This window comes from Sapajus apella, unplaced genomic scaffold, assembly GCF_009761245.1.
Source record: "Sapajus apella isolate SASKATOON/1434 unplaced genomic scaffold, GSC_monkey_1.0 scaffold92, whole genome shotgun sequence".
NCBI classification, from domain to species: domain Eukaryota; kingdom Metazoa; phylum Chordata; class Mammalia; order Primates; family Cebidae; genus Sapajus; species Sapajus apella.
The window spans coordinates 5,905,013-5,932,767 of NW_022437032.1; the positions used below are offsets into that span (position 1 = coordinate 5,905,013).

The 27,755-nt window shown below is 46.1% G+C and overlaps 1 protein-coding gene and 1 non-coding gene across 2 annotated transcripts in view; one reads left to right on the plus strand and one right to left on the minus strand.

Moving 5' to 3' along the window:
• The window catches only part of RNF114 (ring finger protein 114), an 18,300-nt gene extending 3,078 nt beyond the window's left edge, over nt 1-15,222 (minus strand). Inside the window, exons 1-5 of the mRNA XM_032256021.1 lie at nt 15,026-15,222; nt 10,484-10,634; nt 5,676-5,782; nt 4,903-5,017; nt 1,773-1,880 (exon numbers count right to left, since the gene is read on the minus strand). Of these exons, the coding sequence (XP_032111912.1) occupies nt 1,773-1,880; nt 4,903-5,017; nt 5,676-5,782; nt 10,484-10,634; nt 15,026-15,165 (621 nt within the window). The 5' untranslated portion in view covers nt 15,166-15,222. The remainder of the gene's footprint in view (nt 1-1,772; nt 1,881-4,902; nt 5,018-5,675; nt 5,783-10,483; nt 10,635-15,025) is intronic.
• LOC116535233 lies at nt 11,186-11,289 on the plus strand. Its single transcript, XR_004262110.1, has one exon. It is a non-coding gene; the product is annotated as a small nucleolar RNA U13 (small nucleolar RNA).
• Nucleotides 15,223-27,755: the final 12,533 nt, after the last annotated feature.

The following is a 27,755-nucleotide window of genomic DNA, read 5'->3' on the forward strand; positions in this document are numbered from 1 at the left end:
TTGACCTGAAGTTTGTTTTTTTTTTTTTTTTTGGAAACGGAATTTCCCTCTTGTTACCCAGGCTGGAGTGCAATGGCTCGATCTCGGCTCACCGCAACCTCCGTCTCCTGGGTTCAAGCAACTCTCCTGCCTCAGCCTCCTGAGTAGCGGGGACTACAGGCTGCGCCACCATGCCCAGCTAATTTTTTATTTTTAGTAGAGACAGGGTTTCACCTTGTTGACCAGGATGGTCTCGATCTCTTGACCTTGTGATCCACCCGCCTCGGCCTCCCAAAGTGCTGGGATTATAGGCGTGAGCCAAGAAGTATTTTTTAAGATGATTAAAACCTGTGAAACCTATGAGATTTTCATGTGCTGCTGGGGCATGGGGGGCGGGCAAAGAAGACAGACAATGCTGCACCTGTATTTCCACAAGAAAACAAGGGGTGGAAGTGATGGCAGCACAACGAGCCGGGCACCATCTGGTTTGTAAATCCTCAGGAGGATTATTTCCATTATGGTCCCCATGGACATCTAAGTAAGAGCCTCCCTAGCCCAAATTCTTTTTTTTTTTTTGAGTCAGGGTCTCATTCTGTTGCTCAGGCTGGAGTGTAGTGGCATGATCACAGCTTACTGTAACCTCCGCCTCCTGGGCTCAAGAGATCCTTCTGTCCCAGCTCTCTCAAAGCAGCTGGGACTACAAGGAGGACCCACCACACCTGGCTAATTTTTGTATTTTTTGCAGAGATGAGGTTTTACCACGTTACCCAGGCTGGTCTCAAACTCCTGAGCTCAAGCAACCCACCTGCCTCAGCCTCCCAAAGTACTAAGATTACAGGTATGAACCACCACACCCAAACCAAGTTCTATAACAGGCAGAAATTATAAGGCCGGGCACGGTGGCTCAAGCCTGTAATCCCAGCACTTTGGGAGGCTGAGGTGGGTGGATCACGAGGTCAACAGATCGAGACCATCCTGGTCAACATGGTGAAACCCCCTCTCTACTAAAAATACAAAAAATTAGCTGGGCATGGTGGCGTGTGCCTGTAATCCCAGCTACTCAGGAGGCTGAGGCAGGAGAATTGCCTGAACCCAGGAGGCGGAGGTTGCGGTGAGCCGAGATCGCGCCATTGCACTCCAGCCTGGGTAACAAGAGCGAAACTCCGTCTCAAAAAAAAAAAAACCAAAAAAAAAAACAACAACAAAGAAATTATATATACCACAAGAAAGTAGACAAAAAATTGGGGGCAGGGGTAGAAGATGAAGGAGCAAGCATCACTGTCTTTGTCTCAAAGAGTGACCAGATCATCTTCTTAAATGTCACTCTGGGCCAGGCGTGGTGTCTCACATCTATAATCCCAGCACTTTGGAAAGCCAAGGTGGGTGGATCAGGTGGTCAGGAGTTCGAGATCTTCCCGGCCAACACAGTGAAACCCCATCTCTACTAAAAATACAAAAATTAACCGGGCATGGTGGCTTGCACCTGTAGTCCCAGCTACTTGGGAGGCTGAGGCAGGAGAATCACTTGAACCTGGGAGGCAGAGGTTGCACTGAGCTGAGATAGTGCCACTGCACTCCAGCCTGGGTGACAGAGCGATACTGTCTCAAAAAAATAAACAAATGTCACCTGCCTGGCCCATAAACAGAAACTATGTAATTGCCATTCCAGGGACTAGAAGTACATCACATCAGTGACAAAGTTTACACTGGAGGCCCCCAGTACCCCTTGAGAAGAGTGAAACAGCCGTGCCGTTCCCCCAGGGGTGGGATCACAGCCTGCGGTCCAGACTTACCACAAAAGTGTCGTAAGAAAAGCGGTGCCGGCGCTGGATGTGCTCTCTGAAGTTGGCGCTGCGGTAGTTGGGGTCTCCCCAGGGCATCGAGGCACATATTGGACAAACCTTTCAACACAAAAGCAAGGTCTTAGGCACCCAATGTCCAAGCTGGCACCAGCCCTCTGTGACCTGTGTCTGACCTCCGTTCTTGCAGGACAGCTTTCCTGACATACCGTCCAGGGCCAGGTCACTCCTTCCTGTGCACATCAGCAGCCCAGAAAACACTGCGAATTTCCTCCTCAAGTCAAATGACATGTAGGAGTGGGTAAAGGCTCAAATCATGATAGCACCCTTTCCAATTCCCTACTGTAGGCAGAGAAGTGAGTCAGCCTGGTGGGGGGCCTAGAATGGCCTTCCATCCCAGCACACAAAACGATCCAAAAGCACAAGAAAACCAAGTGAATAATCGGATAAGCGATGTCCCAGTGAAGCAAAACACAGCCTTACATGCATCTTAACAAAGGAAATGCTCAGGCGAGAGGGATCAGGCTGAAATGCCCTCACACAAAACGTCGATTTGAGTTTTGAAGACTGGGAGGTATTTGGAAAGGCAGAGAACACAAAAGGGTGCTCCAGGCCAGGTGCAGTGGCTCACGCCTGTAATCCCAACACTTTGGGAGGTTGAGGCAAGCGGATCACCTGACATCAGGAGTTTGAGATCAACCTGGCTAACATGGTGAAACCCGTCTCTACTAAAAATACAAAAATTAGCCACGTGTGGTGGCAGGTACCTGTAATCCCAGCTACTTGGGAGGCTGAGGTGGGATAATCACTTGAACCCTAAAGTGGAGGCTGCAGTGAGCTGAGATTGCACCACTGCACTCCAGTCTGGGCAACAGAGACTCCATCTAAAAAAAAAAAAAAAAAAAAAAAAAAAGGAGGGGGGTGCTCCAGAAGAGATACAGCAGCACGGGGCCAGGGAAGTGGCAGTTACTGTTAATACACACAAACAACCAGACCAGTGAGTGTGGAAAACTCATGCCAGGGAGAAAGAGGACCTAATTGCCCTCGCTTAAAGGTGGAACCCTACTTCACAGCAAGGAGGATACAGTGATAGTGGAACCCTACTCCACAGCAAGGAAGATACAGTGATAAAGGGGATTGACAAGAGAGAAATCTGGGATGGTGGGAGTCTAAGTGGAAGAGGTGGGCAGGCAGCTGTAGCTGTGGAGCTAGAACGTAGGTCGACAATAGAGGCTGAAAAGGAGATGGCTTCCAAAGGGAAGGGTGACACGCAGAGTTAAGAACCTACAGGAGGAGAGGAAGACAGAACAGAGGGCCAAAGGCTAAAGGAAGAGAAGCCCTCAACAGAGACAACATAATCAGAGGGATTTCAGGAAGCCAAAGGAGGGGGGAAAAAAAAAACAAAAAATTAGGTTGCCATACCAGAAACCAGAATAGTTCAGCAATAACAGTATCCATCAAAATTATGGATGCAAGTAACATTTACCCAAGTCAATCCATATCTAAGACTTTAGCTTATAAACATACATAAATATAGGCAAAGATGTTTCTCAAAATGGCCAGTTCTATCTTAAGATTTAGGGTAGAGAAATAAAGAATGCTATCAGACTTAAGAACAGCATTGACAGCTGCCCTAGTATTCTCACAAAAGCTCACTAAAATTCTAAAATCTCTGCACCACTGTTTACAGCAATGGAGCTGAAGGCTGCCCATATGTATGTATGTATGTATGTAGTTCAAGAGAAGCAGTATGAGATAAACGGAAAAATTAAAACAAAACCCAAGGAGGTATACACCGAACTGTAAAAAAAAGACCTGGTCTGTTGATCACATTAAGAGAGAAAGGTAATGCTGAGATGGAACAAATACTTTCATGGGGTTGGGGTGGCGGGGGGAAGTCTTGCTGTGTTGCCCAGGCTGGAGTACAGTGGTACAATCTTGGTTCACTGTAATTTCTGCCTTCCGGGTTCAAGCATTTCTCCTGCCTGAGCCTCCTAAGTAGCTGGGATTACAGGCACGTGCCACCATGCCTAGCTATTTTTTGTATTTTTAGTAGAGATGGAGTTTCACCATGTTGGCCAAGCTGGTCTTAAACTCCTGACCTCAAGTGATTTACCAGCCTCACAAAGTGCTGAGACTATAGGCGAGAGCCACCATGCCTAGCCTACATTTTTTTTTTCTTTTGAGGCGAGTCTCACATTATCACCCAGGCTGGAGTGCACTGGCTCGATCTCCGCTCACTGCAACCTCTGCCTCCAGGGTTCAAACGAGTCCCCTGCCTCAACATCCTGAGTAGCTGGGACTACAGGCATATACCACCACACCTGGCTAATTTTTTTTTTTTTTTTTTAATTTTAGTAGAGATAGGGTTTCACCATGTTGGCCAGGGTGGTCTCAATCTCCTGACCTCCTTGGCCTCCCAAAGTGCTGGGATTACAACAAGTGTGAGTCACCGCGCCCGGCCAAACAACATTTTTTTTTTAAAGGAGACTATATGCTGGTCAGTGATAGCTGAGTATAATGTCCAAGGACTGATAAGCCCTTTCCTGATAATTTCACCTAAATTCTCTTTACCCACAACTCCAAAAATAAAACAGCAGCTTCATGGAGGAGAGATTTGGTGGATACCAAGGGATCCAAGTTAATGTTACCAACAACAGGACCAACAGACATCACATGACTTAATGTGGCACTCAGAGGACAGAGAACTCATGTACCATCCCTGCCTCTGCCCTAGGGGGAGGGGAAATTGCTATGAAGGAAATTGTAATTGTTAAAATTAAAACATAAATTTCCCATTAGATATTAGATTGTATCAATGTTAAACTTCTTGAATATGATTAATTATACACACAAAAATGTAATTTTCCAAGAAAACATTCTTGTTCTAGGAGAACTCCTGTATCAGGGTTCAAAAAGGGTCATGGTATCTGTAGCTTAATCCCAGATGGTCAGCAAAAAATGTGTAATAGAGAACATGGTTATAAGCAAATATGGTAAAATGTTAACAATTTGTGAATCTAGGTGAAGGGCACACAGGAGTTCATTCTACTAATCCTGTCATTTTTCTCCAAGCTTGATCCTTTCTCATAATAAAGTTTAAAAGAAAAAAGGTTACTCTTACCACAGATTTGGTATCCGTGCTATGGAATAATTTGCAGTGCTCCACAAGTCCTTCCTGATCAAAGTTCTTCTCAGGACAGTAAGGACAAGGAAAGGTGTAACGGTTTGGAATATTCCTGGGAGGTAAAAGGCAGGAAAAAAAAAAATTCTGTGAGGACCTTTCCATTAAACTTCAACCCCGGTACACTCCAAAGAGGAGCCAAACTCACCAAATGTGTAATGACAAGAACACTGATGGTCACTCCAGACTCAGGTCAAGTGTTTTGAAAATAGTAACTCAGTTGGCCAGGTGTGTTGGCTCACGTCTGTAATCCCAGCACTTTGGAGGCCAACGCAAGGTGGATCACCTGAGGTCAGGAGTTCAAGACCAGCCTGGCCAACATGGTGAAACCCCATCTCTACTAAAAAATACAAAAATAAGCGTGGTGGTGGGTGCCTATAATCCCAGCTACTTGGGAGGCTGAGGCAAGAGAATTGCTTGAACCCAGGAGACAGAGGTTATAGTGAGCGGAGATTGTGCCATGGTACTACAGCCCAGACAACAGAGCAAGACTCCATCTCAAAAAAAAAAGAATAGCTCAGCTAACATGTGAAGTGAACACCAGAGTCCAGGGTCCTCCCCTGAATACTCCCCCAAAACACTTTTATCATCTTTAGCCAGCACAACAGTTCATACAACTCATACAACTAAACCCCTGGGCATGCAAGGTGCCCAGCCTCCTTGTATTAATAGCAAGAGACGACCTCCACCTACGGGGAGACTGAATCATTTACCTTGGCTGAAGAGATGCATCCTTAGTGGTGGCCTTCACACCTTCCATGATGTAATTCTGGTATTTAGAACAAGTAGCCACATGGGCCCGGATCTTGGATAGGAAGAACTCAAATAAGAAGAATCAGAGCCCACAAGTTAGTGAGGACCTTGTAAGAGGCCAAATATAGTCCCAAAACAAAGGCACAATAAAAACTAGACCTATACCACCCTGGCAAATAATCTCACCAGACTCCTGACTAAGCTGATGGGGCTGAAACCCTGATTATTGCAGCTTTTTCATTAATACCAAGGCTGCTATTTCATTTGACTAAATCAGGATATCTGCTTCCACTCTAAAACTACTCTCCTAGAGGTTTGCTCCTATTCATGATATGCTGTCTGCTCACAGACAAGCTCCAAATCTAGGATGTTTTAAAGTTTTCTATACTAGAATTTAAATTAGTCTCCTTACAGCAAGCCAAAAACCACACTCTGTTATGTGCAGCAGAGAAAAGTGATCATTTAGGTAAAATGTATTAAAGCTACTAGCCCTGGTTAAAGCATCGATCACCAGAGTGTGAGAAATAATCTTTAAAAAAGTAAAATCTGAATTCTCTCTTTTTGAGACAAAGTCTCGCTCACTCTGTTGCCCAGGCTGGAGGGCACTGACACCAGCTCAGCTCACTGCAACCTCTGCCTCCCAGGTTCAAGTGATTCTCCCACTTCAGCCTCCTGAATAGCTGAGATTACAGGCGTGTGCCACCATGCCCAGCTAATTTTCATATTTTTAATAGAAATGGAGTTTCACCAGGTTAGGAGGCTGGTCTCAAACTCCTGACCTCAAGTGATCTGCCTGTCTCAGCCTCCCAAAGTGCTGGGATTACAGGTATGAACCACCACACTTGGCCCAATATTTCATATAAAATCTAGGCTGTGTAACGGTAAATCAGAAAGAGAGGAAAGCCCAGAGAACAGTGCTTCATTACAGGTTTTCTAAAGAGTTTTAAGAATTGAAGATTCCCAACTGGGGCAGGGAAGAAAAATAAAATAAAATAAAGAAGTGAAGAGGGAAGATAAAGGAAAGAAAAATATATATATATATATTTTTTTTTTTGGGACGGAGTTTCGCTCTTGTTACCCAGGCTGGAGTGCAATGGCGCAATCTCGGCTCACCGCAACCTCCGCCTCCTGGGTTCAGGCAATTCTCCTGCCTCAGCCTCCTGAGTAGCTGGGATTACAGGCACGCGCCACCATGCCCAGCTAATTTTTTGTATTTTTAGTAGAAACGGGGTTTCACCATGTTGACCAGGATGGTCTCGATCTCTTGACCTCGTGATCCACCCGCCTCGGCCTCCCAAAGTGCTGGGATTACAGGCTTGAGCCACCGCGCCCGGCAGAAAAATATTTTTAGAGGTATGCCAACAATATAATAACTAGTACTGAAAATGGAGAAAAGCAAAAGCACACAGTAAAACAGACAAAAAGCCCATCATGGGCTGAGCATGGTGGCTCACACCTATAATCCTGAAGGAGGCCGAGGTGGGCGATCGCTTTGCACTCCAAGTTCGAGACAAGCATGGGCAACATGCAAAACCCTGTCTCTACTAAAAATACAAAAAAACTGGCCGGGCGCAGTGGTTCACGCCTGTAATCCCAGCACTTTGGGAGGCCGAGGCGGGTGGATCATGAGGTCAAGAGATCGAGACCATCCTGGTCAACATGGTGAAACCCCATCTTTACTAAAATATAAAAATTAGCTGGGTGTGGTGGTGTGCATCTGTAGTCCCAGCTACTCAGGAGGCTGAGGCAGAAGAATTGCTTGAACCTGGGAGGCAGAGGTTGCAATGAGCTGAGATTGCGCCACTGTACTCCAGCCTGGCACCTGGTGACAGAGCGAGACTCTGTCTCAAAAAAAAAAATTAGACGGGCATGGTGACACATGCCTGTTAAGTCCCAGCTACTTGAGAGGCTGAGGTCGGAGGATGGCTTGAGCCTGGAAGGCAGAGGTTGCAGTGGGCTGGGACCAGGCCCTTGCACTCCAGCCCAGGCAACAGAGCCAGACTCTACCTCAAAAAAAAAAAAAAAAAAAAACAAAAACAAAAACAAAAAAACCCAAAACTCTATTATGCATGCATAAAGAAAGATGAAGGCAGTAGGAAATTGTATTTCAGTATCTTGAGTTTCTAAAAGGAAACTTCAGAGGGGAAAAATGCTCCAATATTTGAGCTCCAGCTTACTATGATGATTGTCTCACTTCTGGCTAAAGAATTTGACTTGCTGGGCGTGGTAGCTCACACCTGTAATCCCAGCACTTTGGGGGGCTGAGGCGGGGGGATCACAAGGTCAAGAGATTGAGACCATCCTGGCCAACATGGTGAAACCCCATCTCAACCAAAAATACAAAAATTAGCTGGGCATGGTGTCGCACTCCTGTACTCCCAGCTACTTGGGAGGCTGAGGCAGGAGAATCGCTTGAACCTGGGAGGCAGAGGTTGCAGTGAGCTGAGATCGCACCACTGCACTCCAGCCTGGCAACAGAGCGAGGCTCCAACTCAAAAAGAACTTGACTTTAAGCTGAGAAATCCCCCATTTTGTTTTCTTTTTCTGTAGAAACCAGGTCCACTATATTGCCCAGGCTGCTCTCAAACTCCTGGGCTCAAGCAATCTTCCCACTTCAGCCTCCTGAGGAGCTGGGACTACATGCATACACTACACCCAGCTGGTTGTGTTTGTTTGTTTTAGTATATACAGAGTCCCACTATGTCGCCCACCCTGGTTCCAAGCTCCTGAGCTCAAGTGATCCTGCCTTGGCCTCTCTAAGCGCTGGGATTACAGGCATGACTCACGGTGCAGAGCCTCAAGAGTGAAGCCCCCAATTAAGAGACAGAAAATAGCCCTATTTAGCACTGACACAGCCCTACTATGCATCCCTAATACTAAATAACTCTGAAAAGGTCAGTTTCATTAACACTATGGCCATTCACACTGAAGTGATAAAAATAATGAAACTGACTAAAAATAATGAAACTCTTGATATGCAAGAGAAAAAAAACCTGAAAGTGGAAAAAAGTTGGGAATGATTGTATATTTAAAGAAGTGAAAAAAAAGTTGAAGAAATATAGTGTGATCTTATTTTGCAAAAATCCTATAACTGTGTTGGTTAAAAATTCTACATCTGTGTTTGTCAAAGGGTAGAAAACGTTACATAGCCTTCGAAATAGAACCACTTTTTTTTTTTTGGTCCAGGCTGGGGTGCAGTGGCACAATCTCAGCTCACTGCAACCTCTGCCTCCTAGGCTCAAGCCATCTTCCCACTTTAGCCTCCCATATAGCTGGGACTACAGGTGCATACCACCATGCCCTGCATTTTTTGTATTTTCAGTAGAGCCAAGGTTTCACCATGTTGCTCAGACTGGCCTAGAACTCCTGGACTTAAGCAATTCACCTGCCTTGGCCTCCCAAAGTGTTGGGATTACAGGCATGAACCACCCTGCCAGGTCTTAAATTGAACTATTTTTGAAGTAATCTCTGGAATGAGGAACAAGCCTGCATTATTGTATATTTTTGTATGGTCCAGAATTTAAAAAATTTTAATGATTCTAAAATCAATAAAGCCATGTATATCTCTTGGAAAATAAGACAACAGTATTTCTCCTTTCCAGTAGCAGTTATAACAGGTATGAAAATAAATACACTTGACTCTGATTATACAAGAGCATGGATGCAGTTCAAATGTTAGCAACTGTCATTATAATCCAATGATTTCATATTGACTTTTTTAAAGAGACAGGGTCTTGCTGTCAGCCAGGCTGTAGTGGCATAATTATAGATTACTGTAATCCCAAACTCCTGGGCTCAAGTGATCCTCCTGCCCTTGCCTCCTGAATAGCTGGGCCTACAGGTACATACCACCACACCTGGCTAATCTGATTTTTTTTTTGTAGAGATGAGGTCTCCACTATGTTGCCCAGGCTGGTCTCAACTCCTAGCCTCAAGCTATCCTTTTGCCTTGGACCCCTAAAGAGCTGGGGTTACACGCATGAGCCACTGCACCTGGTCTTCATATTAACCTTTATATCATGATTCCTGTTAAGTGCTAAAAAGCTGAACCATTAAATTTTTATATCTAATGATACAGATTACACTTCCCCTCAAATGCATTACAAGAGTTAAGTTTGAGTCACTGACTTCATTTTTTAAAGAATCATGGAACATCATTATCATTATATTCTAATTAAAATGATATATAATGCTTCAGGAAAATTTTTTTTTTTTTTTTTTTTTTGAGTCTCACCCTGATGCCCAGGGCGATGGCATGATCTCGGCTCACTGTAACCCCCGCCTCCTGGGTTCAAGTGATTCTCCTGCCTCAGCCTCAGACTCCTGAGTAGCGGGAATTACAGGCATGAGCCACCATGCCCAGCTAATTTTTGTATTTTTAGTAGAGATGGGGTTTCGACATGTTGACCAGGCTGGTCTCGAACTCCTGACCTCAGATGACCCACCCACCTTGGCCTCCCAAAGTGCTGGGATTACAGGCGTGAGCCACTGTGTCTGGCAAAAATTGATCTTTTATAGGAAAAAGCTGGGATAACTGATTTCTATGGCTTTCAAAGCCAAAATATACACTTAACCAACTCTTTAAAAAGGAAACAAACCAGTAAGGTTATGAAAACAAACCAGCACAGCCATCACCCCAAGTAACTGGCATGCATGCGTGCTGTTAGTGACCTAGTCATGCTCTAACTTCAGAAATAACACAGCACTGTATATTTCACCCCATCTTATCATGGAAAGACATGGACTCTTCCACATTACTTCCACATACATTCTTACGGCAGCCATGGCAAGAAGTCTCTGTGCTCTCGATCTGCCGCTCGAGCTCCACGGCTCGGACGCCAGGTGCCAGAGCGCTGCGACACACCCCACAGACAGGCTTCTTCGGCTTCAGACATTCCTGCAGGCATGCAGAGCAAAAGCTAGAACAAGACATACAGAGAACCTCCGTCACGCATCATGGAGACAAGACGACAAATATGGATCAACTTTTAAAAAGACGTCAATGGATGATGGAGTAAAAACAACTTGCTCTCTTCTCCCAATTCAAATACAAAGTCCTTCCAGGCCAGAAAAATTGAGGAATAGAAGTGGACTACAAAGAACACACAACTGCAAGAATAAACGCAAACTCCTGTGATACACAGTGAAAGGTGTTAAGGTTGAGGCCTCAAGCCTTAGGCCCTGCCACTGAGAGATCTCGGTGGGGTTTCGAGTCTCTGTTTTTTCCTTTGTGAAATGAAGAGTAGTACCTACCTCTAGGATTGCTGGGAGGATGCAGTTTGTATAGCAGACCCCTGGCAGAGCGTTCAGCATGTACCAAATGCACCATAAATGGGAGCTGCTATCATTAGAGGTGAAGGCAAAGCGCTTTGGGAACATAAGGGGAAAAGCAACTAGCTGTGACCTGAGAAGGAAAGGGCTAAGACTGCAGAGACAGCGTCTCTGATCAGCCTTAAAAGAGTTCAGCTGGATCCTCTGTAATTCGTGAACGTGATGACCGGGTGTTCATGTACATGTGCGAGATGTGCCACCCTTGAACCTTGTTACAGACATTGGTCCATTACCCATCTGACACTTTAAAAAAAAGTTGTCAACTAGCAGAGGAAGGGAAGTCTATTCCAGGCCAAATTTAGGCTTAAAATTCATTATGTACCTGAGGAAATAATAATCTAACAGACTTTTCCACAGACCAGAAGTTTAAAGCAAGATATCAACAAGACAAGACCAAATCCAAGTTTCAGAAAAACATCTCTGTGCTATCATGGAAAACAAGTTTTGTTGTTGTTGTTACTTTTGTTGTTTGTGTTTTTTTTGAGACAGTCTCGCTCTGTTGCCCAGGCTAGAGTGCAATGGCGCAATCTTGGCTCACTGTAACCTCCACCTTCTGAGTTCAAGCGATTCTCCTGCCTCAGCCTACCAAGTAGCTGTGATTATAGGCGCCCGCCACTGCATCTGGCTAATTTTGTATTTTTAGTAGAGACGGGGTTTCACATGTTAGCCAGGCTGGTGTCCAACTCCTGACCGCTGGTGATCCACTTGCCTCAGCCTCCCAAAGTGCTGGGATTACAGACATAAGCCACCACGCCCAGCCCTGTTAGTTTTTTTAGGTGAGGAGAAGAGACAAAGCAAAAACCAAACATGGCTAAAGGCAGAGGATTGTGAGGGCCTGACTAAGGCAGTAGAGGATGAATTCAGGAAATGGCTCAGACGGAATCGGGACTTGATAACTTACTGACTTTAAAGAAAAGAAGGAAAGTCAAAGATGACTGAGTTTCTATCCTGAAGCCTAGGCAGATGGCGATGCTGAGATATGGCATACAGAAAGAATGAAGACACCCTGGGCTACTTACCTAATCTGATAGATTAAGACAGTATAACCCAATCTGTCAGAAAGAACTAAGGATGTATAATGAAAGGCAATTTTCTGAACACTTGACCATTTTTCTACTGCCTCTAAGAATCTCCTTCCTCTTTGTCATTAAGTTAGATGTTAATGCTGTTAGGGATTCCAGATCAGGTTCAGAGAAGGTGAGGGCCACTGAGGGCAGAGTGGAAACTTGACAAAGCCCTGTTCTCATGACACTTACATTCTAGAGTGAAGAAAAACACAAACGTTAATTTCAGCTAGTGATTAAATATATGAAGGAAATATGGCAAAGAGACCAGTTGGGGTGATCACAGAAAGCTGCTTCTGAGGAGTTGGCATTTGAGCTGGGTGGGACCCAATTACGAGGACAGCCACACAGATCTGGGTGCAGAGCTCCACACCGAGATGATGCCAAACACAAATGAGCACTGGAAAGGAAGGCAGGCAGGCAGGCCTTGGGAGCCACAATGCGGTAGACCATGGTGAGAAGGGCAAGCGATGAGGCAGCAGAGACAGGCAGGGCCTTGTGGCCATCACTTGTGTTGCCTCTTCACAAAGGCAGATCACAAGAGGAATCCAAGAGAGCACCGAGGGTCCAGTGAGTATAATGGAACCAAACCCAGCATGCAGATAAAAGCAGCCTGAAGTCTCTTCTCAAGCACATACATAAGTGGTACAGCTCATCTATCAAATGTTTATGAGCCACTTTGTGCCTGAGACACGCCCAAACCACCAAACTGCTTTTAAACTGCTCAAATATCCTGGGCTGGCTTTTCAGTTTCTATTTCCTACTTATGGGCCCCTTCCTAGTTCAGCCTTCTGATACTCCACCCAGTCCAGTGCTAGGAAGAAATTCCCCTCTCTCGGGCACCCAGCCAGCTGCCCTTTTCCAGCTGTATTATACTAGATTGGAGAATGCAGTCATTCAGGGCTTGAAATAAAGTTTTATAAAAATCCAATGCCCCAGCCAGAGTTGCAGTAATGTTCAAGTTTCCCAGCGCCAAAGGTAAAAATCAACTAGGCACAGCAGAAAGCACTTGGCTGGAGCTAAGGGGGAGTCAGGCTGCCCTCACAGAGGTGCTTCCATCTGTCTTCAATTTGCACTGAACTGCTGAGCACGTGGCGCTAGGATGGTGAGTATAGGGAAGAGCCAACGTTTGAATCCCAGTACTGCTCCTTGCCCTCTGACCTAGGAAACGTTCACCTAGCTCAAGGAAATCTCAAATTTTGCTGCTCTTCATTTAGCAAACTGTGCTGGGTCAAACCTTTTTACAAACATTAACAGTAAATGAAATCCACTGAATTAATCCAAAATTAGGTAAGTCTGATCCAAGGATAAACGGATTCAATGAAAAAGCTAGCTAAAGACCACTTCAACTCTGGTGAAGTTTGCTTCCACCACTAATTTCTTAGTTTATTCAAGCATTACCTGATCACTCACCCCATACAGAGGTGTGATCCCTGAAATACCCTCCCACTTGCAGAAGGAATTTTTACAGTAGTATGACCAGTCATCGGTACTTATTTATAATCAATTCACTGAACTGTAAACTCAGAAGGCAGAGTCACCTTTTTACTTTACCCCAAGATCTGGCACACAGAGGGCATTCCAGTCAGTTGAGGGGCAAAAAATACATGGCCACTCCTTCATGAGCTGTAAGTTTTGCTCTGTACAAGCAAGAGGGAAGTTAAGCCCCAGAAAGGAAGGGGGGAAGTAATTTAAACAGGAATGGTGTTTGGTAACTTAACCTGGGACTTGAAGCCTGAGAAAATTAAAGAGTTCCAGGCTAGCTGAACTGCAAAGAGGGATAGCCTAAAGCTATATGAAGAAGCAAAAAGCAGCCAGTGTGGCTGGGAGCCTTTGCTAGGGGCCAACCACTGTTCTCTGGAGTAGCACAATAGTCACCTGCAGTCCATCTGGGAAGAGTTAGGACACGCTAAGCCTTCCCTAAGTGAGCCTCGGACCCTCAGTGTATTCACCTGTAAAATGGCTACCAACCCTACCCCACTGCAGGGTGGCTATAGAATAACGGCCATGGAGTGCAATGGCTACTGTGCCTGCTGACTAGTGAAGGGGTCCCAAGACCAATGCCAAGGTGATCCCACAATAGGCACCAAGAGAGGCCAGAGGAAAAGCCAATTCTCAGAGGCAAGAAGCAGGTGGCCACGCTGCCTACAATGTTTTCAGCTCAGGTGTGTTTGTGCGTCTAACGGAACAAGGCTTAGATTCAAATCCGCCAACCTCGAAAGCCCCGGCCACAGCCCAGGACCTGGACTGGACATTTTTACACATATCTGCTTTAATCACCATAACCAGTCTATTCACAGTATTCAGGTCATGAAGGCTTAATTGAAAATGGAAAGAAACAAACCTCCTACACAGGAAGCAGAGAACGCTAACAATTCCGTCTGCCAACTCCCACCCCCTTTCACAGCTAAGGGCAGACTGGCCAGATCCACATAAAGACTTCCCTTTTGTTTTAGTCTAATTCAGCGTTTCTCCCAACTTTAGTCCACGTTGGAATAACTCGGCACAGCTAGACACGATGCCAAATGTCCTATGCTTTAAGAGCGACGTGGACTAGAAAGGAAACGTCGGCACTCCAAGGCGGACTTCAGAGGCTAAAGTCCCCATAGGGCACGATTTCACTATCTCGTCTGGGAAGGGGACTGACAAGCCGCCTAGTACACCGCAGGCGCTCAACGGACAGCAGCTGCCCAGCTAAGGGCGGAGGGACTGGATACTTGGGAGTGAGCAGGGCGAGACAGCAGAGCGCCCCGGCAGTTTTCAAGGCCCTTAGGAGACCTGGGGGGCCCCGCCGGAGGCCCCTCTGGGTCACCTCTGGCTCCCGCCCCAAGACCCAACTCGTCGGGGCCTCGCTCTTCGGCTCCATTCCCCTCCCAGTCAGGCGCCCCCCGACCAGGCCCGGGTTTGCCGCTTACACGTGTCCGCAGGGCACCTGTACCGGCTTCTCGTACACCTCTAAGCACACGGGACACGTGAAGCGGCCTAGGGGGTCAGCCTCCGCCGCCGGCCCCGCCAGCTGCGCAGTACCGTCCCGGTCCTGCTGTTGCGCCGCCATCTTGCTGCTCAAGTGCCAAGCAACGGCGGCCGAGAAGGAGTAGGCCGAGGGGGCGGGGCTCGCGGCGGGCGGGGGCTGGGGCGGGGCGCGGCTGGGGGCGGGGCGCGGCTGGGGGCGGGGCTCGTGGGTGGGCCGCGCCTCCGGGCCGCTCTGACCTGAGCGACCTAGAGGCCGAGGGCAATCTGGAAAACGTGGAAGCCAGATCCAAAGGCTGCCAGATTTGTGACGGGCTTTGCGCGTGGACCGCTGTTTTCCAAATTTAAGTCATTAGTTCGGCACCACTTGCACTATGACTAGTTCTCTTCAAATCATTGCTTTTTCCTTAAATTTATCTATTTAATCTATTTTGAGTCAAGGTCTTGCTTTGTCGCCCAGGCTGGAGTTCAGTGGCACGATCACAGCTCCCTGCAGCGAGCTTCGGGATTCAAGCAATACTCCCACCTCAGCCTCCTGCGTAGCTGGGACCACAGGCAGTCACCACTATGCCCAACTCATTTATTTTCGTATTTTTTTGTAGAGACAGAGAAAGGAGTCGGGGCGGGGAGGGAGGTGCTGGCCGGGGGTGTGTGTGTGTGTGGCGGGGGGATGGGGGTAGTTCTCACTATGTTGCCCGGGCTGGTCTTGAACTCCTGGACGCAAGCGATCTGCTCATCTCGGCAACCTGAAGTGCTGGAATTACAGCCGTGAGCCACAGTGCCCAGCCCTTTCTTAAATTTAAGCAAACGAATTCTAATAACAGATCTGATTCCTGAGCTGCAAGAAGAAAATCAGTATCATTTATTTATGCATAGGAGCTGGGCATGGTGGCTTACACCTGTAATCCCAGCACTTTCGGAGGCCGAGGCAGTCGGATCGCTTGAGTCTAGGAATTCCACACCAGCCTGGCCAACATGGTGAAACCCCATCGCTACTAAACACAAAAATTAGCAGGACGTGGTGGCGCACACCTGTAGTCCCAGCTACTCTGGAGGCTAAGGCAGGAGAATCGCTTGAACTCGGGAGGCGGAGGTTGCAGTGAGCTGAGATCACTCACTCACTCCAGCAGTCACTGAACTCTAGCCTGGGCGACAGTGACTCTGTCTCAAAAAAACAAAAACAAGGCCGGGCGCGGTGGCTCACGCTTGTAATCCCAGCACTTTGGGAGGTCGAGGCGGGTGGATCACGAGGTCAAGAGATCGAGACCATCCTGGTCAACATGGTGAAACCCCGCCTCTACTAAAACTACAAAAATTCAGCTGGGCATGGTGGCTCGTGCCTGTAATCCCAGCTACTCAGGAGGCTGAGGCAGGAGAATTGCCTGAACCCAGGAGGTGGAGGTTACGGTAAGCCGAGATCGCGCCATTGTACTCTAGCCTGGGTAACAAGAGCGAAACTCCGTCTCAAAAAAAAATACGAAGGAAGATTAAAACAAAAAACCAACAACAAAGCACATTTATTTCATATTGTGCAATCATCATCATCAGCTATCTCCAGAATTCTGGTGGTCTTGCTGAACTGAAGCTCTGTGCCCATTAAACAATAACTTCCTGTTCCCCCGCCATAGAATTTCCCCTGAGCACTGCTTTCACTGTGTCCAGTAAATATTGGTATGCTGTGTTTTTGTTTTCATTTGTTTTTCAATATTTTCTCTCTCTTTTTGTTTTATATTTATTTATTTACTTACTTATTTTGAGATGGAGTCTCACTCTGTCTCCCAGGCTGAAGTGCTTGGAGCCATCTCTGCTCACTGCAACCTCCGCCTCCTGGATTCAAGCAATTCTCCTGCCTCGGCCTCCCAAGTAGCTGGGATTACAGGCACCCACCACCACACCTGGCTAATTTTTGTATTTTTATTAGAGACTGGGTTTCACCATGTTGGCCACGCTGGTCTCAAACTCCTGACCTCAAGTGATCTGCTCACCTCAGCCTCCCAAAGTGCTGGGATTATAGGCCTGAGCCACCACGGCTGGCTGATGTCTATCTTTTAAAATCTCTTGAGGCTGAATTCATGGCCTAACATATGGCCCATCCTGGAGGCTATCCCATGTGTAACCGAGAAGAATGTGTATACTGTTAGCAGTGTATGTTGGGTAGTGTCTGTGTATGTGTTAGATCTGGTTGTCTTATTGTGTTACTCAAGTCCTTTATTTCCTTACTTCTCTCCTTTGTTCTATTTGTTGTTTGAGAGTGGAGCATTGAAGTCTCTAACTATTATTGTAGAACTATTTCTTTCTTCAATTCTACCAATTTTTGCTTCATATATTCTGATGGTCTATTATTAGGTACATAAATGTTTATAATCATTATATCTTCTTGTTGTATTGGACTTTTTATTAATATATTATGCCTTCTTTATCTCTTGTAATCTTTTGGACAAGTAATTTTTCTTTTTTCTTTTTTTGAGGCAGAGTCTGGCTCTGTCATCCAGACTGGAGTGCAGTGGCATGATCTTGGCTCCCTGTAACCTCCACCTCCCAGGTTCAGGTGATTCTCCTATCTCAGCCTCCTGAGTAGCAGGAACTGCAGGTGTGCACTAGCATGCCCAGCTAATTTTTGTATTTTTAGTAGAGACGGGGTTTCACCATATTAGTTAGGCTGGTCTTGAACTCCTGACCTCAGGTGATCCAACCTCCTCAGGCTCCCAAAGTGCTGGCATTACAGGCGTGAGCCACTGTGCCTGACCTGGACAAGTCATTTTTCTAATATTAGTATTGCCGTCCCTCCTCTTCTTTGGTCGATATTTGCATGAAATATCTTTTCCATCCTTTCAGGACTAGTCTATAAAGTGAGTTTCTTGTAGACAGCAATAGAGTTGAATCACTCTTTTTTTTAAAAAAGTGGATCACAGCTCACTGCAGCCTTCCCAAGTTCAAGTGATCCTTCTGCCTCAGCCTCCTGAGAACCTGGGACCTATAGGCATGTGCCATCATGGCTAGCTATTTTTTCTATTTTTTGTAATGATGAGGTCTCACTACGTTGCCTAGGCTTTTTTTCTTTGTTTTTTTTTTTTTTTTTTTTTTTTTTTTTTTGAGACAGGGTCTGGTTCTGTTGCCCAAGCTGGAGGGCAATGGCACAGTCTTGGCTCACTGCAACCTCCGCCTCCTGGGCGCAAGCCATCCTTTCACCTCAGCCTCCCAAGTAGCTGGGACTGTAGGCATGCACCAGGATACCCAGTTAATTTTTAAATATTTTGTACAGACAGGGCTTCGCCATGTGGCCCAAGTTGGTCTCGAACTCTCGAGCTCAAGTGGCCCTCCTGTATTTGTCTCCCGAAGTGCTGGAATTATGTATGTCAGGCATCATTATTAAAATTTGTTTGCTTAAATTTAAAAAAGGGCTGGGCATGGTGGCTCATGCCTGTAATTCCAGCACTTTCTGAGTTACTGATGCAAGTGGATCGCTTCTGTGCAGGGGTTCAAGACCAGCCTGGGCAACATAGTGAGAACCCCCCCAACACACACACACACACACACACACACACACACACGACTCCTTCCCATCGCTACGAAAAATACAAAAATAAGTGGGAGGATCACTTGAGGCCAGTAGTTCAAGACCAACCTGGGCAACATACCAAGCCCTGCTCTCTACAAACAAATAAACTAAAAATTAGCTGAGTGCAGTGGGATATGCCTACAGCCCTACCTACTCGGAGAAGGGTTGCTTGAGCCCAGGAGCTCAAGGCATCAGGGAGCTGTGATCTTGCCACTGTACTCCTGCCTGGGCAACAGAGCAAGACCCTGCCTCATAAAAAAAAAAACAAACCTACACAAAATGTAAAATTCTATTCTTCAGTCTTGCTAGCCATATGTCTAGTCCTCAATAGCCTCATGTGGCTTGTGGCTACATACTGAAAAGAGCAGACACAGAACATTTCCATAGTCACAGGAAGATCTATTAGACAGTGCCACTATACCACAGATACCCTCATATGTGTGAGACAGTTACATAGATAACACACGGATACCCAGGACAGCGTTGGTCACAGTAGCAAGATACTGGAAGCTACCAAAATGATGATTAGGTAGTGATTAAATAAATGCATTAGATATACTTACTAGGATGTCAATTCCCTGAGGTCAGAGGGTTTTGTCCATTTTGTTTACTGCTGTTATCTTCAGCTTCCAAAACAATGCCTAGTGCATGCTAGGTAACTACATAAATAGTCGTTAAATAAACATGAAACTGATATTGAATCCTCTCATATATATATATATATATATATTTTTTTTTTTTTTGAGACGGAGTTTGCTCTGTCACCCAGGCTGGAGTGCAGTGGCATGATTTTGGCTCGCTGCAACCTCTGATTCCTGGGTTCAAGCAATTCTCCTGCCTCATCCTCCCGAGTAGCTGGGATTGCAGGTGCTCACCACCACACCTGGCTATCTTTTGTATTTTTAGTAGAGATGAGATTTCATCATGTTGGCCAGGCTGGTCTTGAATTCCTGACCGCAGGTCATCCGTCTACCTCAGCCTCCCAAAGTTCTGGGATTACAGGTGTGAGCCACTGAACCCGGCCTATTTATTTTTATTTTTATTTTTGAGACTGAGTCTCACTCTGTTGTTCAGGCTGAAGTGCAGTGGTGTGATCTTGGCTCACTGCAACCTCCACCTCCCAGGTTCAAGTGATTCTCCTGCCTCAGATTCCCCAGTAGCTGGGATTACAGGCACCCGCCACCACACCTGGCTAATTTTTGTATTTTTAGTAAAGATGGGGTTCCACCTTGTTGGCCAGGCCGATCTCAAACTCCTGACCTCAGGTGATCTGCCTGCCTGGCTCGGCCTGCCTGGCTCGGCCTGCCTGGCCCAAAATATATTTTTAATTAAAACAACATCAAGGTGTCAGGTAATGCAACTAGTATATGTTTATATATGATAAATAGATGCTTTTGTAAAGCAGGGTGACCAACTGTCCAGGTTTGCCTGGGAGTAAGGGGTTTCCCAGGATGTGCGACTTTCAGTCAAAGTGGGGAAAGTCCCCGGCAAACCAGGGTGAGTCAGTTGCCCTACCGGAAAGATTTCTGAGAATCTGGTACCAGTGGTTCCTATTAGAAAGGGAAACTGACCTGGGCATGGTTGCTCACACCTGTAATCCCAGCACTTTGAGAGGCGAGCCCAGGAATTTGAGACCAGCCTGGGCAAGTTGGCAAGACCCTGTCTCTATTTTATATGAAAAGAAAAGAAAAAAACAACAAACAACAAAAGGGAAACTAGGGGACGGGGTCTTAAGTTCTGGGCCTGGAGAGATTTGTCCTTCTGTTTCCTCTTGTGTTGTCTAAATATTTATATCAAGTTCACGCACACTTTTTAATTAAAAATTAGGGTCCAGGTGAGGTGGGTCGCACCTGTAATCCCAGCACTTTGGGAGGCTAAGGCAAGAGAATTGCTTGGAGCCCAAGAGTTCGAGACCAGCCTGGTCAAATAGCAAGACCCCATCTCTACAAAAAATACAAAAATTATCTGGGCATGTTGGCATGCACCTGTGGGCCCAGCACTTTGGGAGGCTGAGGAGGACTACTTGATCCCAGGACGTTGAGGCTGCAATAAGCCGTAACTGCTACTGCACTCCAGCCTGGTTGACTTTTTTTCTCTTAAAAAAAAATAAAAAATAAACAATGGTGCATCAAGAATAGTTAAGATGAGGCCAGGCGAGGTGGTTCATGCCTGTAATCCCAGAACTTTGGGAGGTCGAGGCGGGTGAATCACGAGATCAGAAGTTTGAGACCAGCCTGGCCAACATGGGGAAACCCTGTCTCTGCTAAAAATAGAAAACTTAGCCAGGTTTGGTGGTGGGTGCCTGTAATCCCAACTACTCAGGAAGCTGAGACAGGAGAATTTATTGAACCCGGGAGGTGGAGATTGCAGTGAGTGAAGACCGGGCCACTGCACCCCAGCCTGGGTGACAGAGTAAAACTCTGTCTCAAAAAAAAAAGTTAAAATGAATCAGAAGTAACTCCAGCCCTCAAGTCATGTAACTCTCAGATATCAGAGTTCTATCAGCCTCAGGCCACATGTAAAATTTATTGCCATAGTTATCTACGTTAGGCATAATTTACCTCATCATGTATTGCTACATTTTTAAACCCGTGGGCAGATAATTTAATTTCAATTACAGCTGGTTCTTCGAGATTGCCAAACTGAAGAGCCAGAAAGGATTCCTACTGACACCACCAGGGGGCGTGTGAACATATCACAGACTCACCTGGACCTGGGAAGAGAACACCTGCTCCTTTCTTCTTTCCAGTTTCCTGAGCATTTCCTGCCTCTACTTATCATGGCTTAGAGCACATTTCCTGAAAACAAAAATCAAAACAGACAGAGTCTTGTGAGAAAACACTGAACAACAACAACAAAAAGACAGAGTCTTGGCTTAACAGGAGTCTTAACAGGGGAGACACTGGCATGTAAATATTCATTCAACCAATAACCCTGTGTACTAAGTCTCCTGCTAGATGTTGGAAATGTAACTGTGAATGATTCAAACAGGAAAGCCACACGGGGATGATCACATAAAAATGCTGCCTCCTGGCCGGCACAGTGGCTCATGCCTGTAATCCCAGCACTTTGGGAGGTAGAAGCAGGCAGATCACTTGAGGTCAGGAGTTTGAGACCAGCCTGGCCAACATGGTGAAACCCCCATCTCTACCAAAAAATACCAAAATTAGCTGGGCGTGATGGTGCACACCTATAGTCCCAGCTACTTGGGAGACTGAGGCAGGAGAATCACTTGAACACAGAAGGCAGAGCTTGCAGTGAGTCAAGACTGTACCGCTGCACTCCAGCTTGGTTGACAGAGTGAGACTCTGTCTCAAAAAAAAATTTTTTTTTAATCTGCCTCCAGAAAATTGCATTTTATCAGTTCTCCTACCAGCTCACAGCATTTTACAATTTCTATTATATCAAGGGTCAGCCACATAATGAGGTAAAAACAATAATGATCTCATAATATCTGATAAGAACTACAACCAAATAATGAATGTTAACAAGAAGAGATTGAAATAGAGGATTTAAATCCACCTTCATCTACAATAAACTGCACCTTATATGTACACTGTGACTTGAGACATTGGCTAAGGATAGAACAAAGTCATTACAAATAACAAGACATTCACACAGAAATAGAATTTCCAGGCCGGGCTTGGTAGCTCATGCCTGTAATCCCAGAACTTTGGGAGGCCGAGGTGGGCGGATCACGATGTCAGAAGATCGAGACCATCCTGGCAAACATGGTAAAATCCTGTCTCTACTAAAAATACAAAAAATAGCTGGGCATGGTGGTGGGCGCCTGTAATCCTAGCTACTTGGGAGGCTGAGGCAGGAGAATCACTTGATTCCAGGAGGCAGAGATTTCAGTGAGCCAAGACAGCGCCACTGCACTCTAGCCTGGTGGCAGAGCGAGATCTAAAAAAAAAAAAAAAAAAAAAAAAAAAAAGAATTTCCAAGTCATTTGGTAAATGTGTGTTTAATTACATTAGAAACTGCCAAACCAAACCATTTTCCAAATATTTCCCATGACACTAAAAAGGTATGAGTTGCTCCACATCCTCACCAACATTTGGCTGTCAGACACTTTTAGCCATTCTAGTGAGTGTGTAGTGGTATTGTGCAGTTTTAGTTTTCATAATGATTAATGACGTTGAGCACCTTTTCATTTGCTTATTGGCCAATTGTATGTTTTCCTCTGTCAAGTGTCTATCCAGATCATTTGTTATTTGTTGATTTTGAGATGGAGTCTCGCTCTTGCCCAGGCTGGAGTGCCGTGGTGCAATGTCGTCTCGCTTCAACCTTCTCTTCCCGGGTTCAAACAATTCTGCCTCAGCCTCCCTAGCAGCTGGGATTTCAGGTGTGCACCACTACATCCAGCTAATCTTTTTGTATTTTTAGTAAAGACAGGGTTTCACCATGTTGGCCAGGCTGGTCTCAAACTCCTTACCTCAAGCGATCTGCCTGCCTCGGCTTCCCAAAGTGCTGGGATTACAAGCATGAGCCACTGGCCTGGTCCCCCAAAAAAGTTTTTTATTGTGATAACATGCATAACATAAAAATTGCCATTTTAAACACCTTAAAACATATAATTTAGTGGCATTAATTATATTCACCATGTTGTGAAATCATCACCTCTGTTTCCAAAATGTTTTCAACAACCTAAACAGAAACTGCATCTCTCAAGCAATAGTTCCCCATTTCTCCTCTCCAGCCACCAGTAATCTCCCTAATCCTTTTTCTGTCTCTATGAATTTGCCTATTACAGACATCTCATATAAGTGAAAGCACATATTTGTCCTTTTGTGACTGGCTTCTCTCACTTAACATAATGTTTTTCAGGTTTATCCATGATGTAGCCTTGGAATTTCTTCCCTTTTTAAGGCTGAATAATATTCCATTGTATGAATGTACCTCATTTCGTTTATTCACTCATCTGTCAACAAACACTTGGGTCTTTTCTACCTTTTGGCTAAAGCGAATAATACTGCAACGAACACAAGTGCCTTATTTTTGATTCTTTCAGACGTATGCCTAGGAGTAGAATTGCTGAGTCATATGGTCATTCTGTGTTTAACTTTTTGAGGAACTGCCAGACTGTTCTTTTTTTTTTTTTTGAGACAGAGTCTCACTCTGTCGCCAGGGGCCAGGTTGGAGTGCAGTGGTGCGATTTCCGCTCACTGCAACCTCCGCCTCCCGGGTTCAGGCAATCCTCCTGCCTCAGCCTCTCTAGTAGCTGGGACTACAGGCCTGCACCCCCACGCCCAGCTAATTTTTGTATTTTAGTGGAGACGGGGTTTCACTATGTTGGCCAGGGTGGTCTCGATCTCTTGACCTCGTGATCCACCCGCGTCGGCCTCCCAAAGTACTGGGATTACAGGCTTGAGCCACCGTGCCCGGCCGGACTGTTCTTTATAGCGGCTGCACCATTTTACATTTCCACCAGCAAGTACAAGTATTCCATTCTTCACATCCTTGCCAGCATTTGTTATTTTCCTTATCAAAAACATTTTATTATAGCCACCCTAGAGGGTTCGAAGTGGAATCTCACTGTGGTTTTGATTTACATTTCCCTAATGATTAATGATGGCACACATCTTTCCATATCCTTATTGGCCATCTGTATATCTTCTTCTTCTTCTTCGTTTTTTTTTTTTTTTTTTTTTTTGAGACACAGTCTCACTCTGTTGCCCAGGCTGGAGTGCAGTGGCGCAGTCTCAGCTCACTACAACCTCTGCCTCCCCGGTTCAAGTGATCATCCTGCCTTAGCCTCCCAAGTAGCTGGGATTACAGACGCCCACCACCACATCTGGCTAATTTTTGCATTTTTGGTAAAGACGAGGTTTCACCATATTGACCAGGCTGGTCTCAAACTCTTGAGCTGGTGATCTGCCCACCTCGGCCGCCCAAAATGCTAGGATTACAGGTGTGAGCCACTGTACCTGACATCTTTATATCTTCTTTGGAGAAATGTCTATTCAAGTCTTCTGCCCATTTTTAATTTTATTTATTCATTTATTTATTTTGAGACAGAATCTCACTCTGTTGCCCAGGCCGGAGTGCAGTGGTCAGATCTCAGCTCACTGCAACCTCCTAGGTTCAAGTGATTCTTCTACCTCAGCCTCCCCAGTAGCTGGGATTACAGGCCCCTGCCACCATACCCAGCTAATTTTTGTATTTTATTTTATTTATTTATTTTCTTTCATTTTCTTTTTTTTTTAAGACGGGGTTTCACCATGTTGGTCAGGCTGGTCTTAAACTCCCAACCTCAGGTGATCCACCCCCCTTGGCCTCCAAAGTGCTTGGATTACAGGCCACCACGCCCAGCCAATTTTATTTATTTTTGAGACAGAGTTTCGCTCTTGTCACCCAGGCTGGAGTGCAATGAGGCAATCTCGCTCACTGCCTCCACCTTCTAGGTTCAAGAGATTCTCCTGCCTCAGCCTCCCAAGTAATTGGATTGCAGGTGCCAGCCATCACACCTGGCTAATTTTTGTTTTTTTAGTAGAGACAGGGTTTCACCATGTTGGTCAGGCTGATCTTGAACTCCCAACCGCAGGTGATCCGCCCGCCTCAGCCTCCCAAAGTGCTGGGATTACAGGCATGAGCCACCGTGCCTGGCCAATATTTGCATTTTTAGTAGAGATGGGATTGCACCATGTTGGCCAGGCTGGTCTTGAATTCCTGAACTCAAATGATCTGCCCTCCTTGGCCTCTGAAAGTGCTGGAATTACAGGTGTGAGCCACCGTGCCCAGCCACCTTTGCCCATTTTTAAATTAGGTTGTCTATTTGCTGTTGAGTTATAGAAATTCTTTATATATGCGGATATTATACAATTTTACTTTTTTAAAATAACTTATTACTAGAGATGGGGTCTCACTCTGTTGCTGAGGTTGGAGTGCAGTGGCGCCATCATCGTTCCCTGTAATCTCAAACTCTTGGGCTCAAGCGATTCTCCCACCTCAGCCTCCCCAGTAGCTAGGACTGCAGGCACATGCTACATGTCTACCTAATTTTTAGAATTTTTTGGAGAGATGGGGCTTTACTGTGTAGCCTAGACTGGTCTCCAACTCCTAGCCTCAAGCAATCCTCCAGCCTCTGCCATCCAAAGCGTTGAGATTACAGGCGTGAGCCACGGCCCCTGGTGGAAATCCTACTCTTTTGAGCAGCGTAAATGCAAGGTGCCAAGGACTGACCATAATGAGATAAGTCCAATCATGTTCCCCATTGGTCTGAGGCCGACTACACCCCAGCCCGGCCAGCCCTGTGGCCAAGTCAATCATACCTAGCTAGTGTTGAATGCTCATTCTGCACTTGGCACCGTCTATCTAATCTCTCAATCATCTTCAGCGGTACTATTAATCCCATTTTACTGATAAGGAAATAGAGGCAGGCCCAGAGAGGTTAGACAGCTTGTCCAAGGTCACGTAGATGGAAAGTGGCGGGGCTGGGATCTGAACTCAGGCCTTTCGGTTCCAGAGCCTACTTTGACTTCTGGCCCAGGGATAATATTGCTATGTAATGAGGACACCTCTGTGTGGCTTTCCTTTGCTTGCTTCAAGGGAGAGGGAAGGACAAAGATATTTGCTTCCAGCAAGCAGTCTTCTGAAACCCAATATCTTTTTTTTTTTTTTTTTTTTGCAGTGGAGCCTTGCTCTGTTGCCCAGGCTGAAATGCAGTGGTACAATCTCAGCTCACTGCAACCTCTGGATTCAGGTTCAAGCGATTCTCCTGTCTCACCCTCCCAAGTAGCTGGGACTACAGGTATGCACCACCATGCTGGGTTAATTTTAGTATTTTTACTAGAGACGGTGTTTCACCATGTTTGCCAGGCTGGTCTTGAACTCCTGACCTCAAGTGACCCACCCGCTTTGACCTCCAAAAGTGGTGGGGTTACACTCATGAGCCACCGTGCCTGGCCCTGCAACCCAGTGCTTTAAGAGACTGTTATAGTACACACCCAGAGCTCAGAACCTCAGTGTTACTGTCTACAGGTGCAATTAAGAATCATCAGGAAGAAATGCTGAGTTGCCCACATTCAACCCCATGAGCTGTGTCTCCTTGGAGCTGGGCTAGGCTGGGCGGACCCTGCTAATAACAGCGCTCAGCCAACTGCCTCACCTTTGGACTCGTGGGTTGCTCCTGCTGCAGACATGGAAACTTTAAAGTGACTGGCAGTTGGGTTTATATTTAGGGAAAAGGGGGGAGAAAACCGTTCTTACTGATCGTGAAGAAGCTTGACAGTGCCAGCTTTCAGTTCAAGACATGCCTTCTTCAGAGTTACAAGCCTCCCCCAAACCCTGCCTCTACCGTGGGAGGTCAGAATGAATTCTGAGCTTTGGGAGCCAGATGGAATCTGTAGCACCCAGCAAATTCATGTGGGACAACAAGAATCCTAATCATGGATAACATTTGCTGCAGGCAGGCGCACTCCCTTCCAGGCACTGGGGAACTTCTTTTTTTTTTTTTTTTTTGAGACAAGAGTCTCACTCTGTCCCCTAGGCTGGAGTGCAGTGGCATGATCTCAGCTCACTGCAACCTCTGACTCCCGGGTTCAAGCAATTCTTCTGCCTCAGCTTCTCAAGTAGCTGAGACTACAAGCACGCACCACCACGCCTGGCAAATTTTTGTATTTTCAGTAGGGGGGTGGGTTTCACCATATTGGCCAGGCTGGTCTCGAACTCCTGACCTCGTGATCTGTCTTCCTCGGCCTCCCAAAGTGCTGGGATTACAGGCGTGAGCCACTGTGCCCAGCCAACACTGGGGAACTTCTTTGCACGTGTTTTCCCATTCAATATGCAAAATAACCTTACGGAAAAGGTACTATGATCAGCTCCATTTTACATGTGGGGAAACTAAGGCTTAGAAAGATGATAAGGCTGGGCACAGCGGCTCATGCCTATAATCCCAGCACTTTGGGAGGCCAAGGCGGGTGAATTCCTTGAACTCAGGAGTTCAAGACCATCCTGGGCAACATGACCAAACCCTGTCTCTACAAAAAATACAAGGACGTGGTGGTGCACGCCTGTAGTCCCAGCTAGCTACTTGGGAAGCTGAGGTGGGAGGATCGCTTGAGCCTGGGAGGTGGGGGTTGCAGTGAGCTGAGATGGCACCACTGCACTCTAGC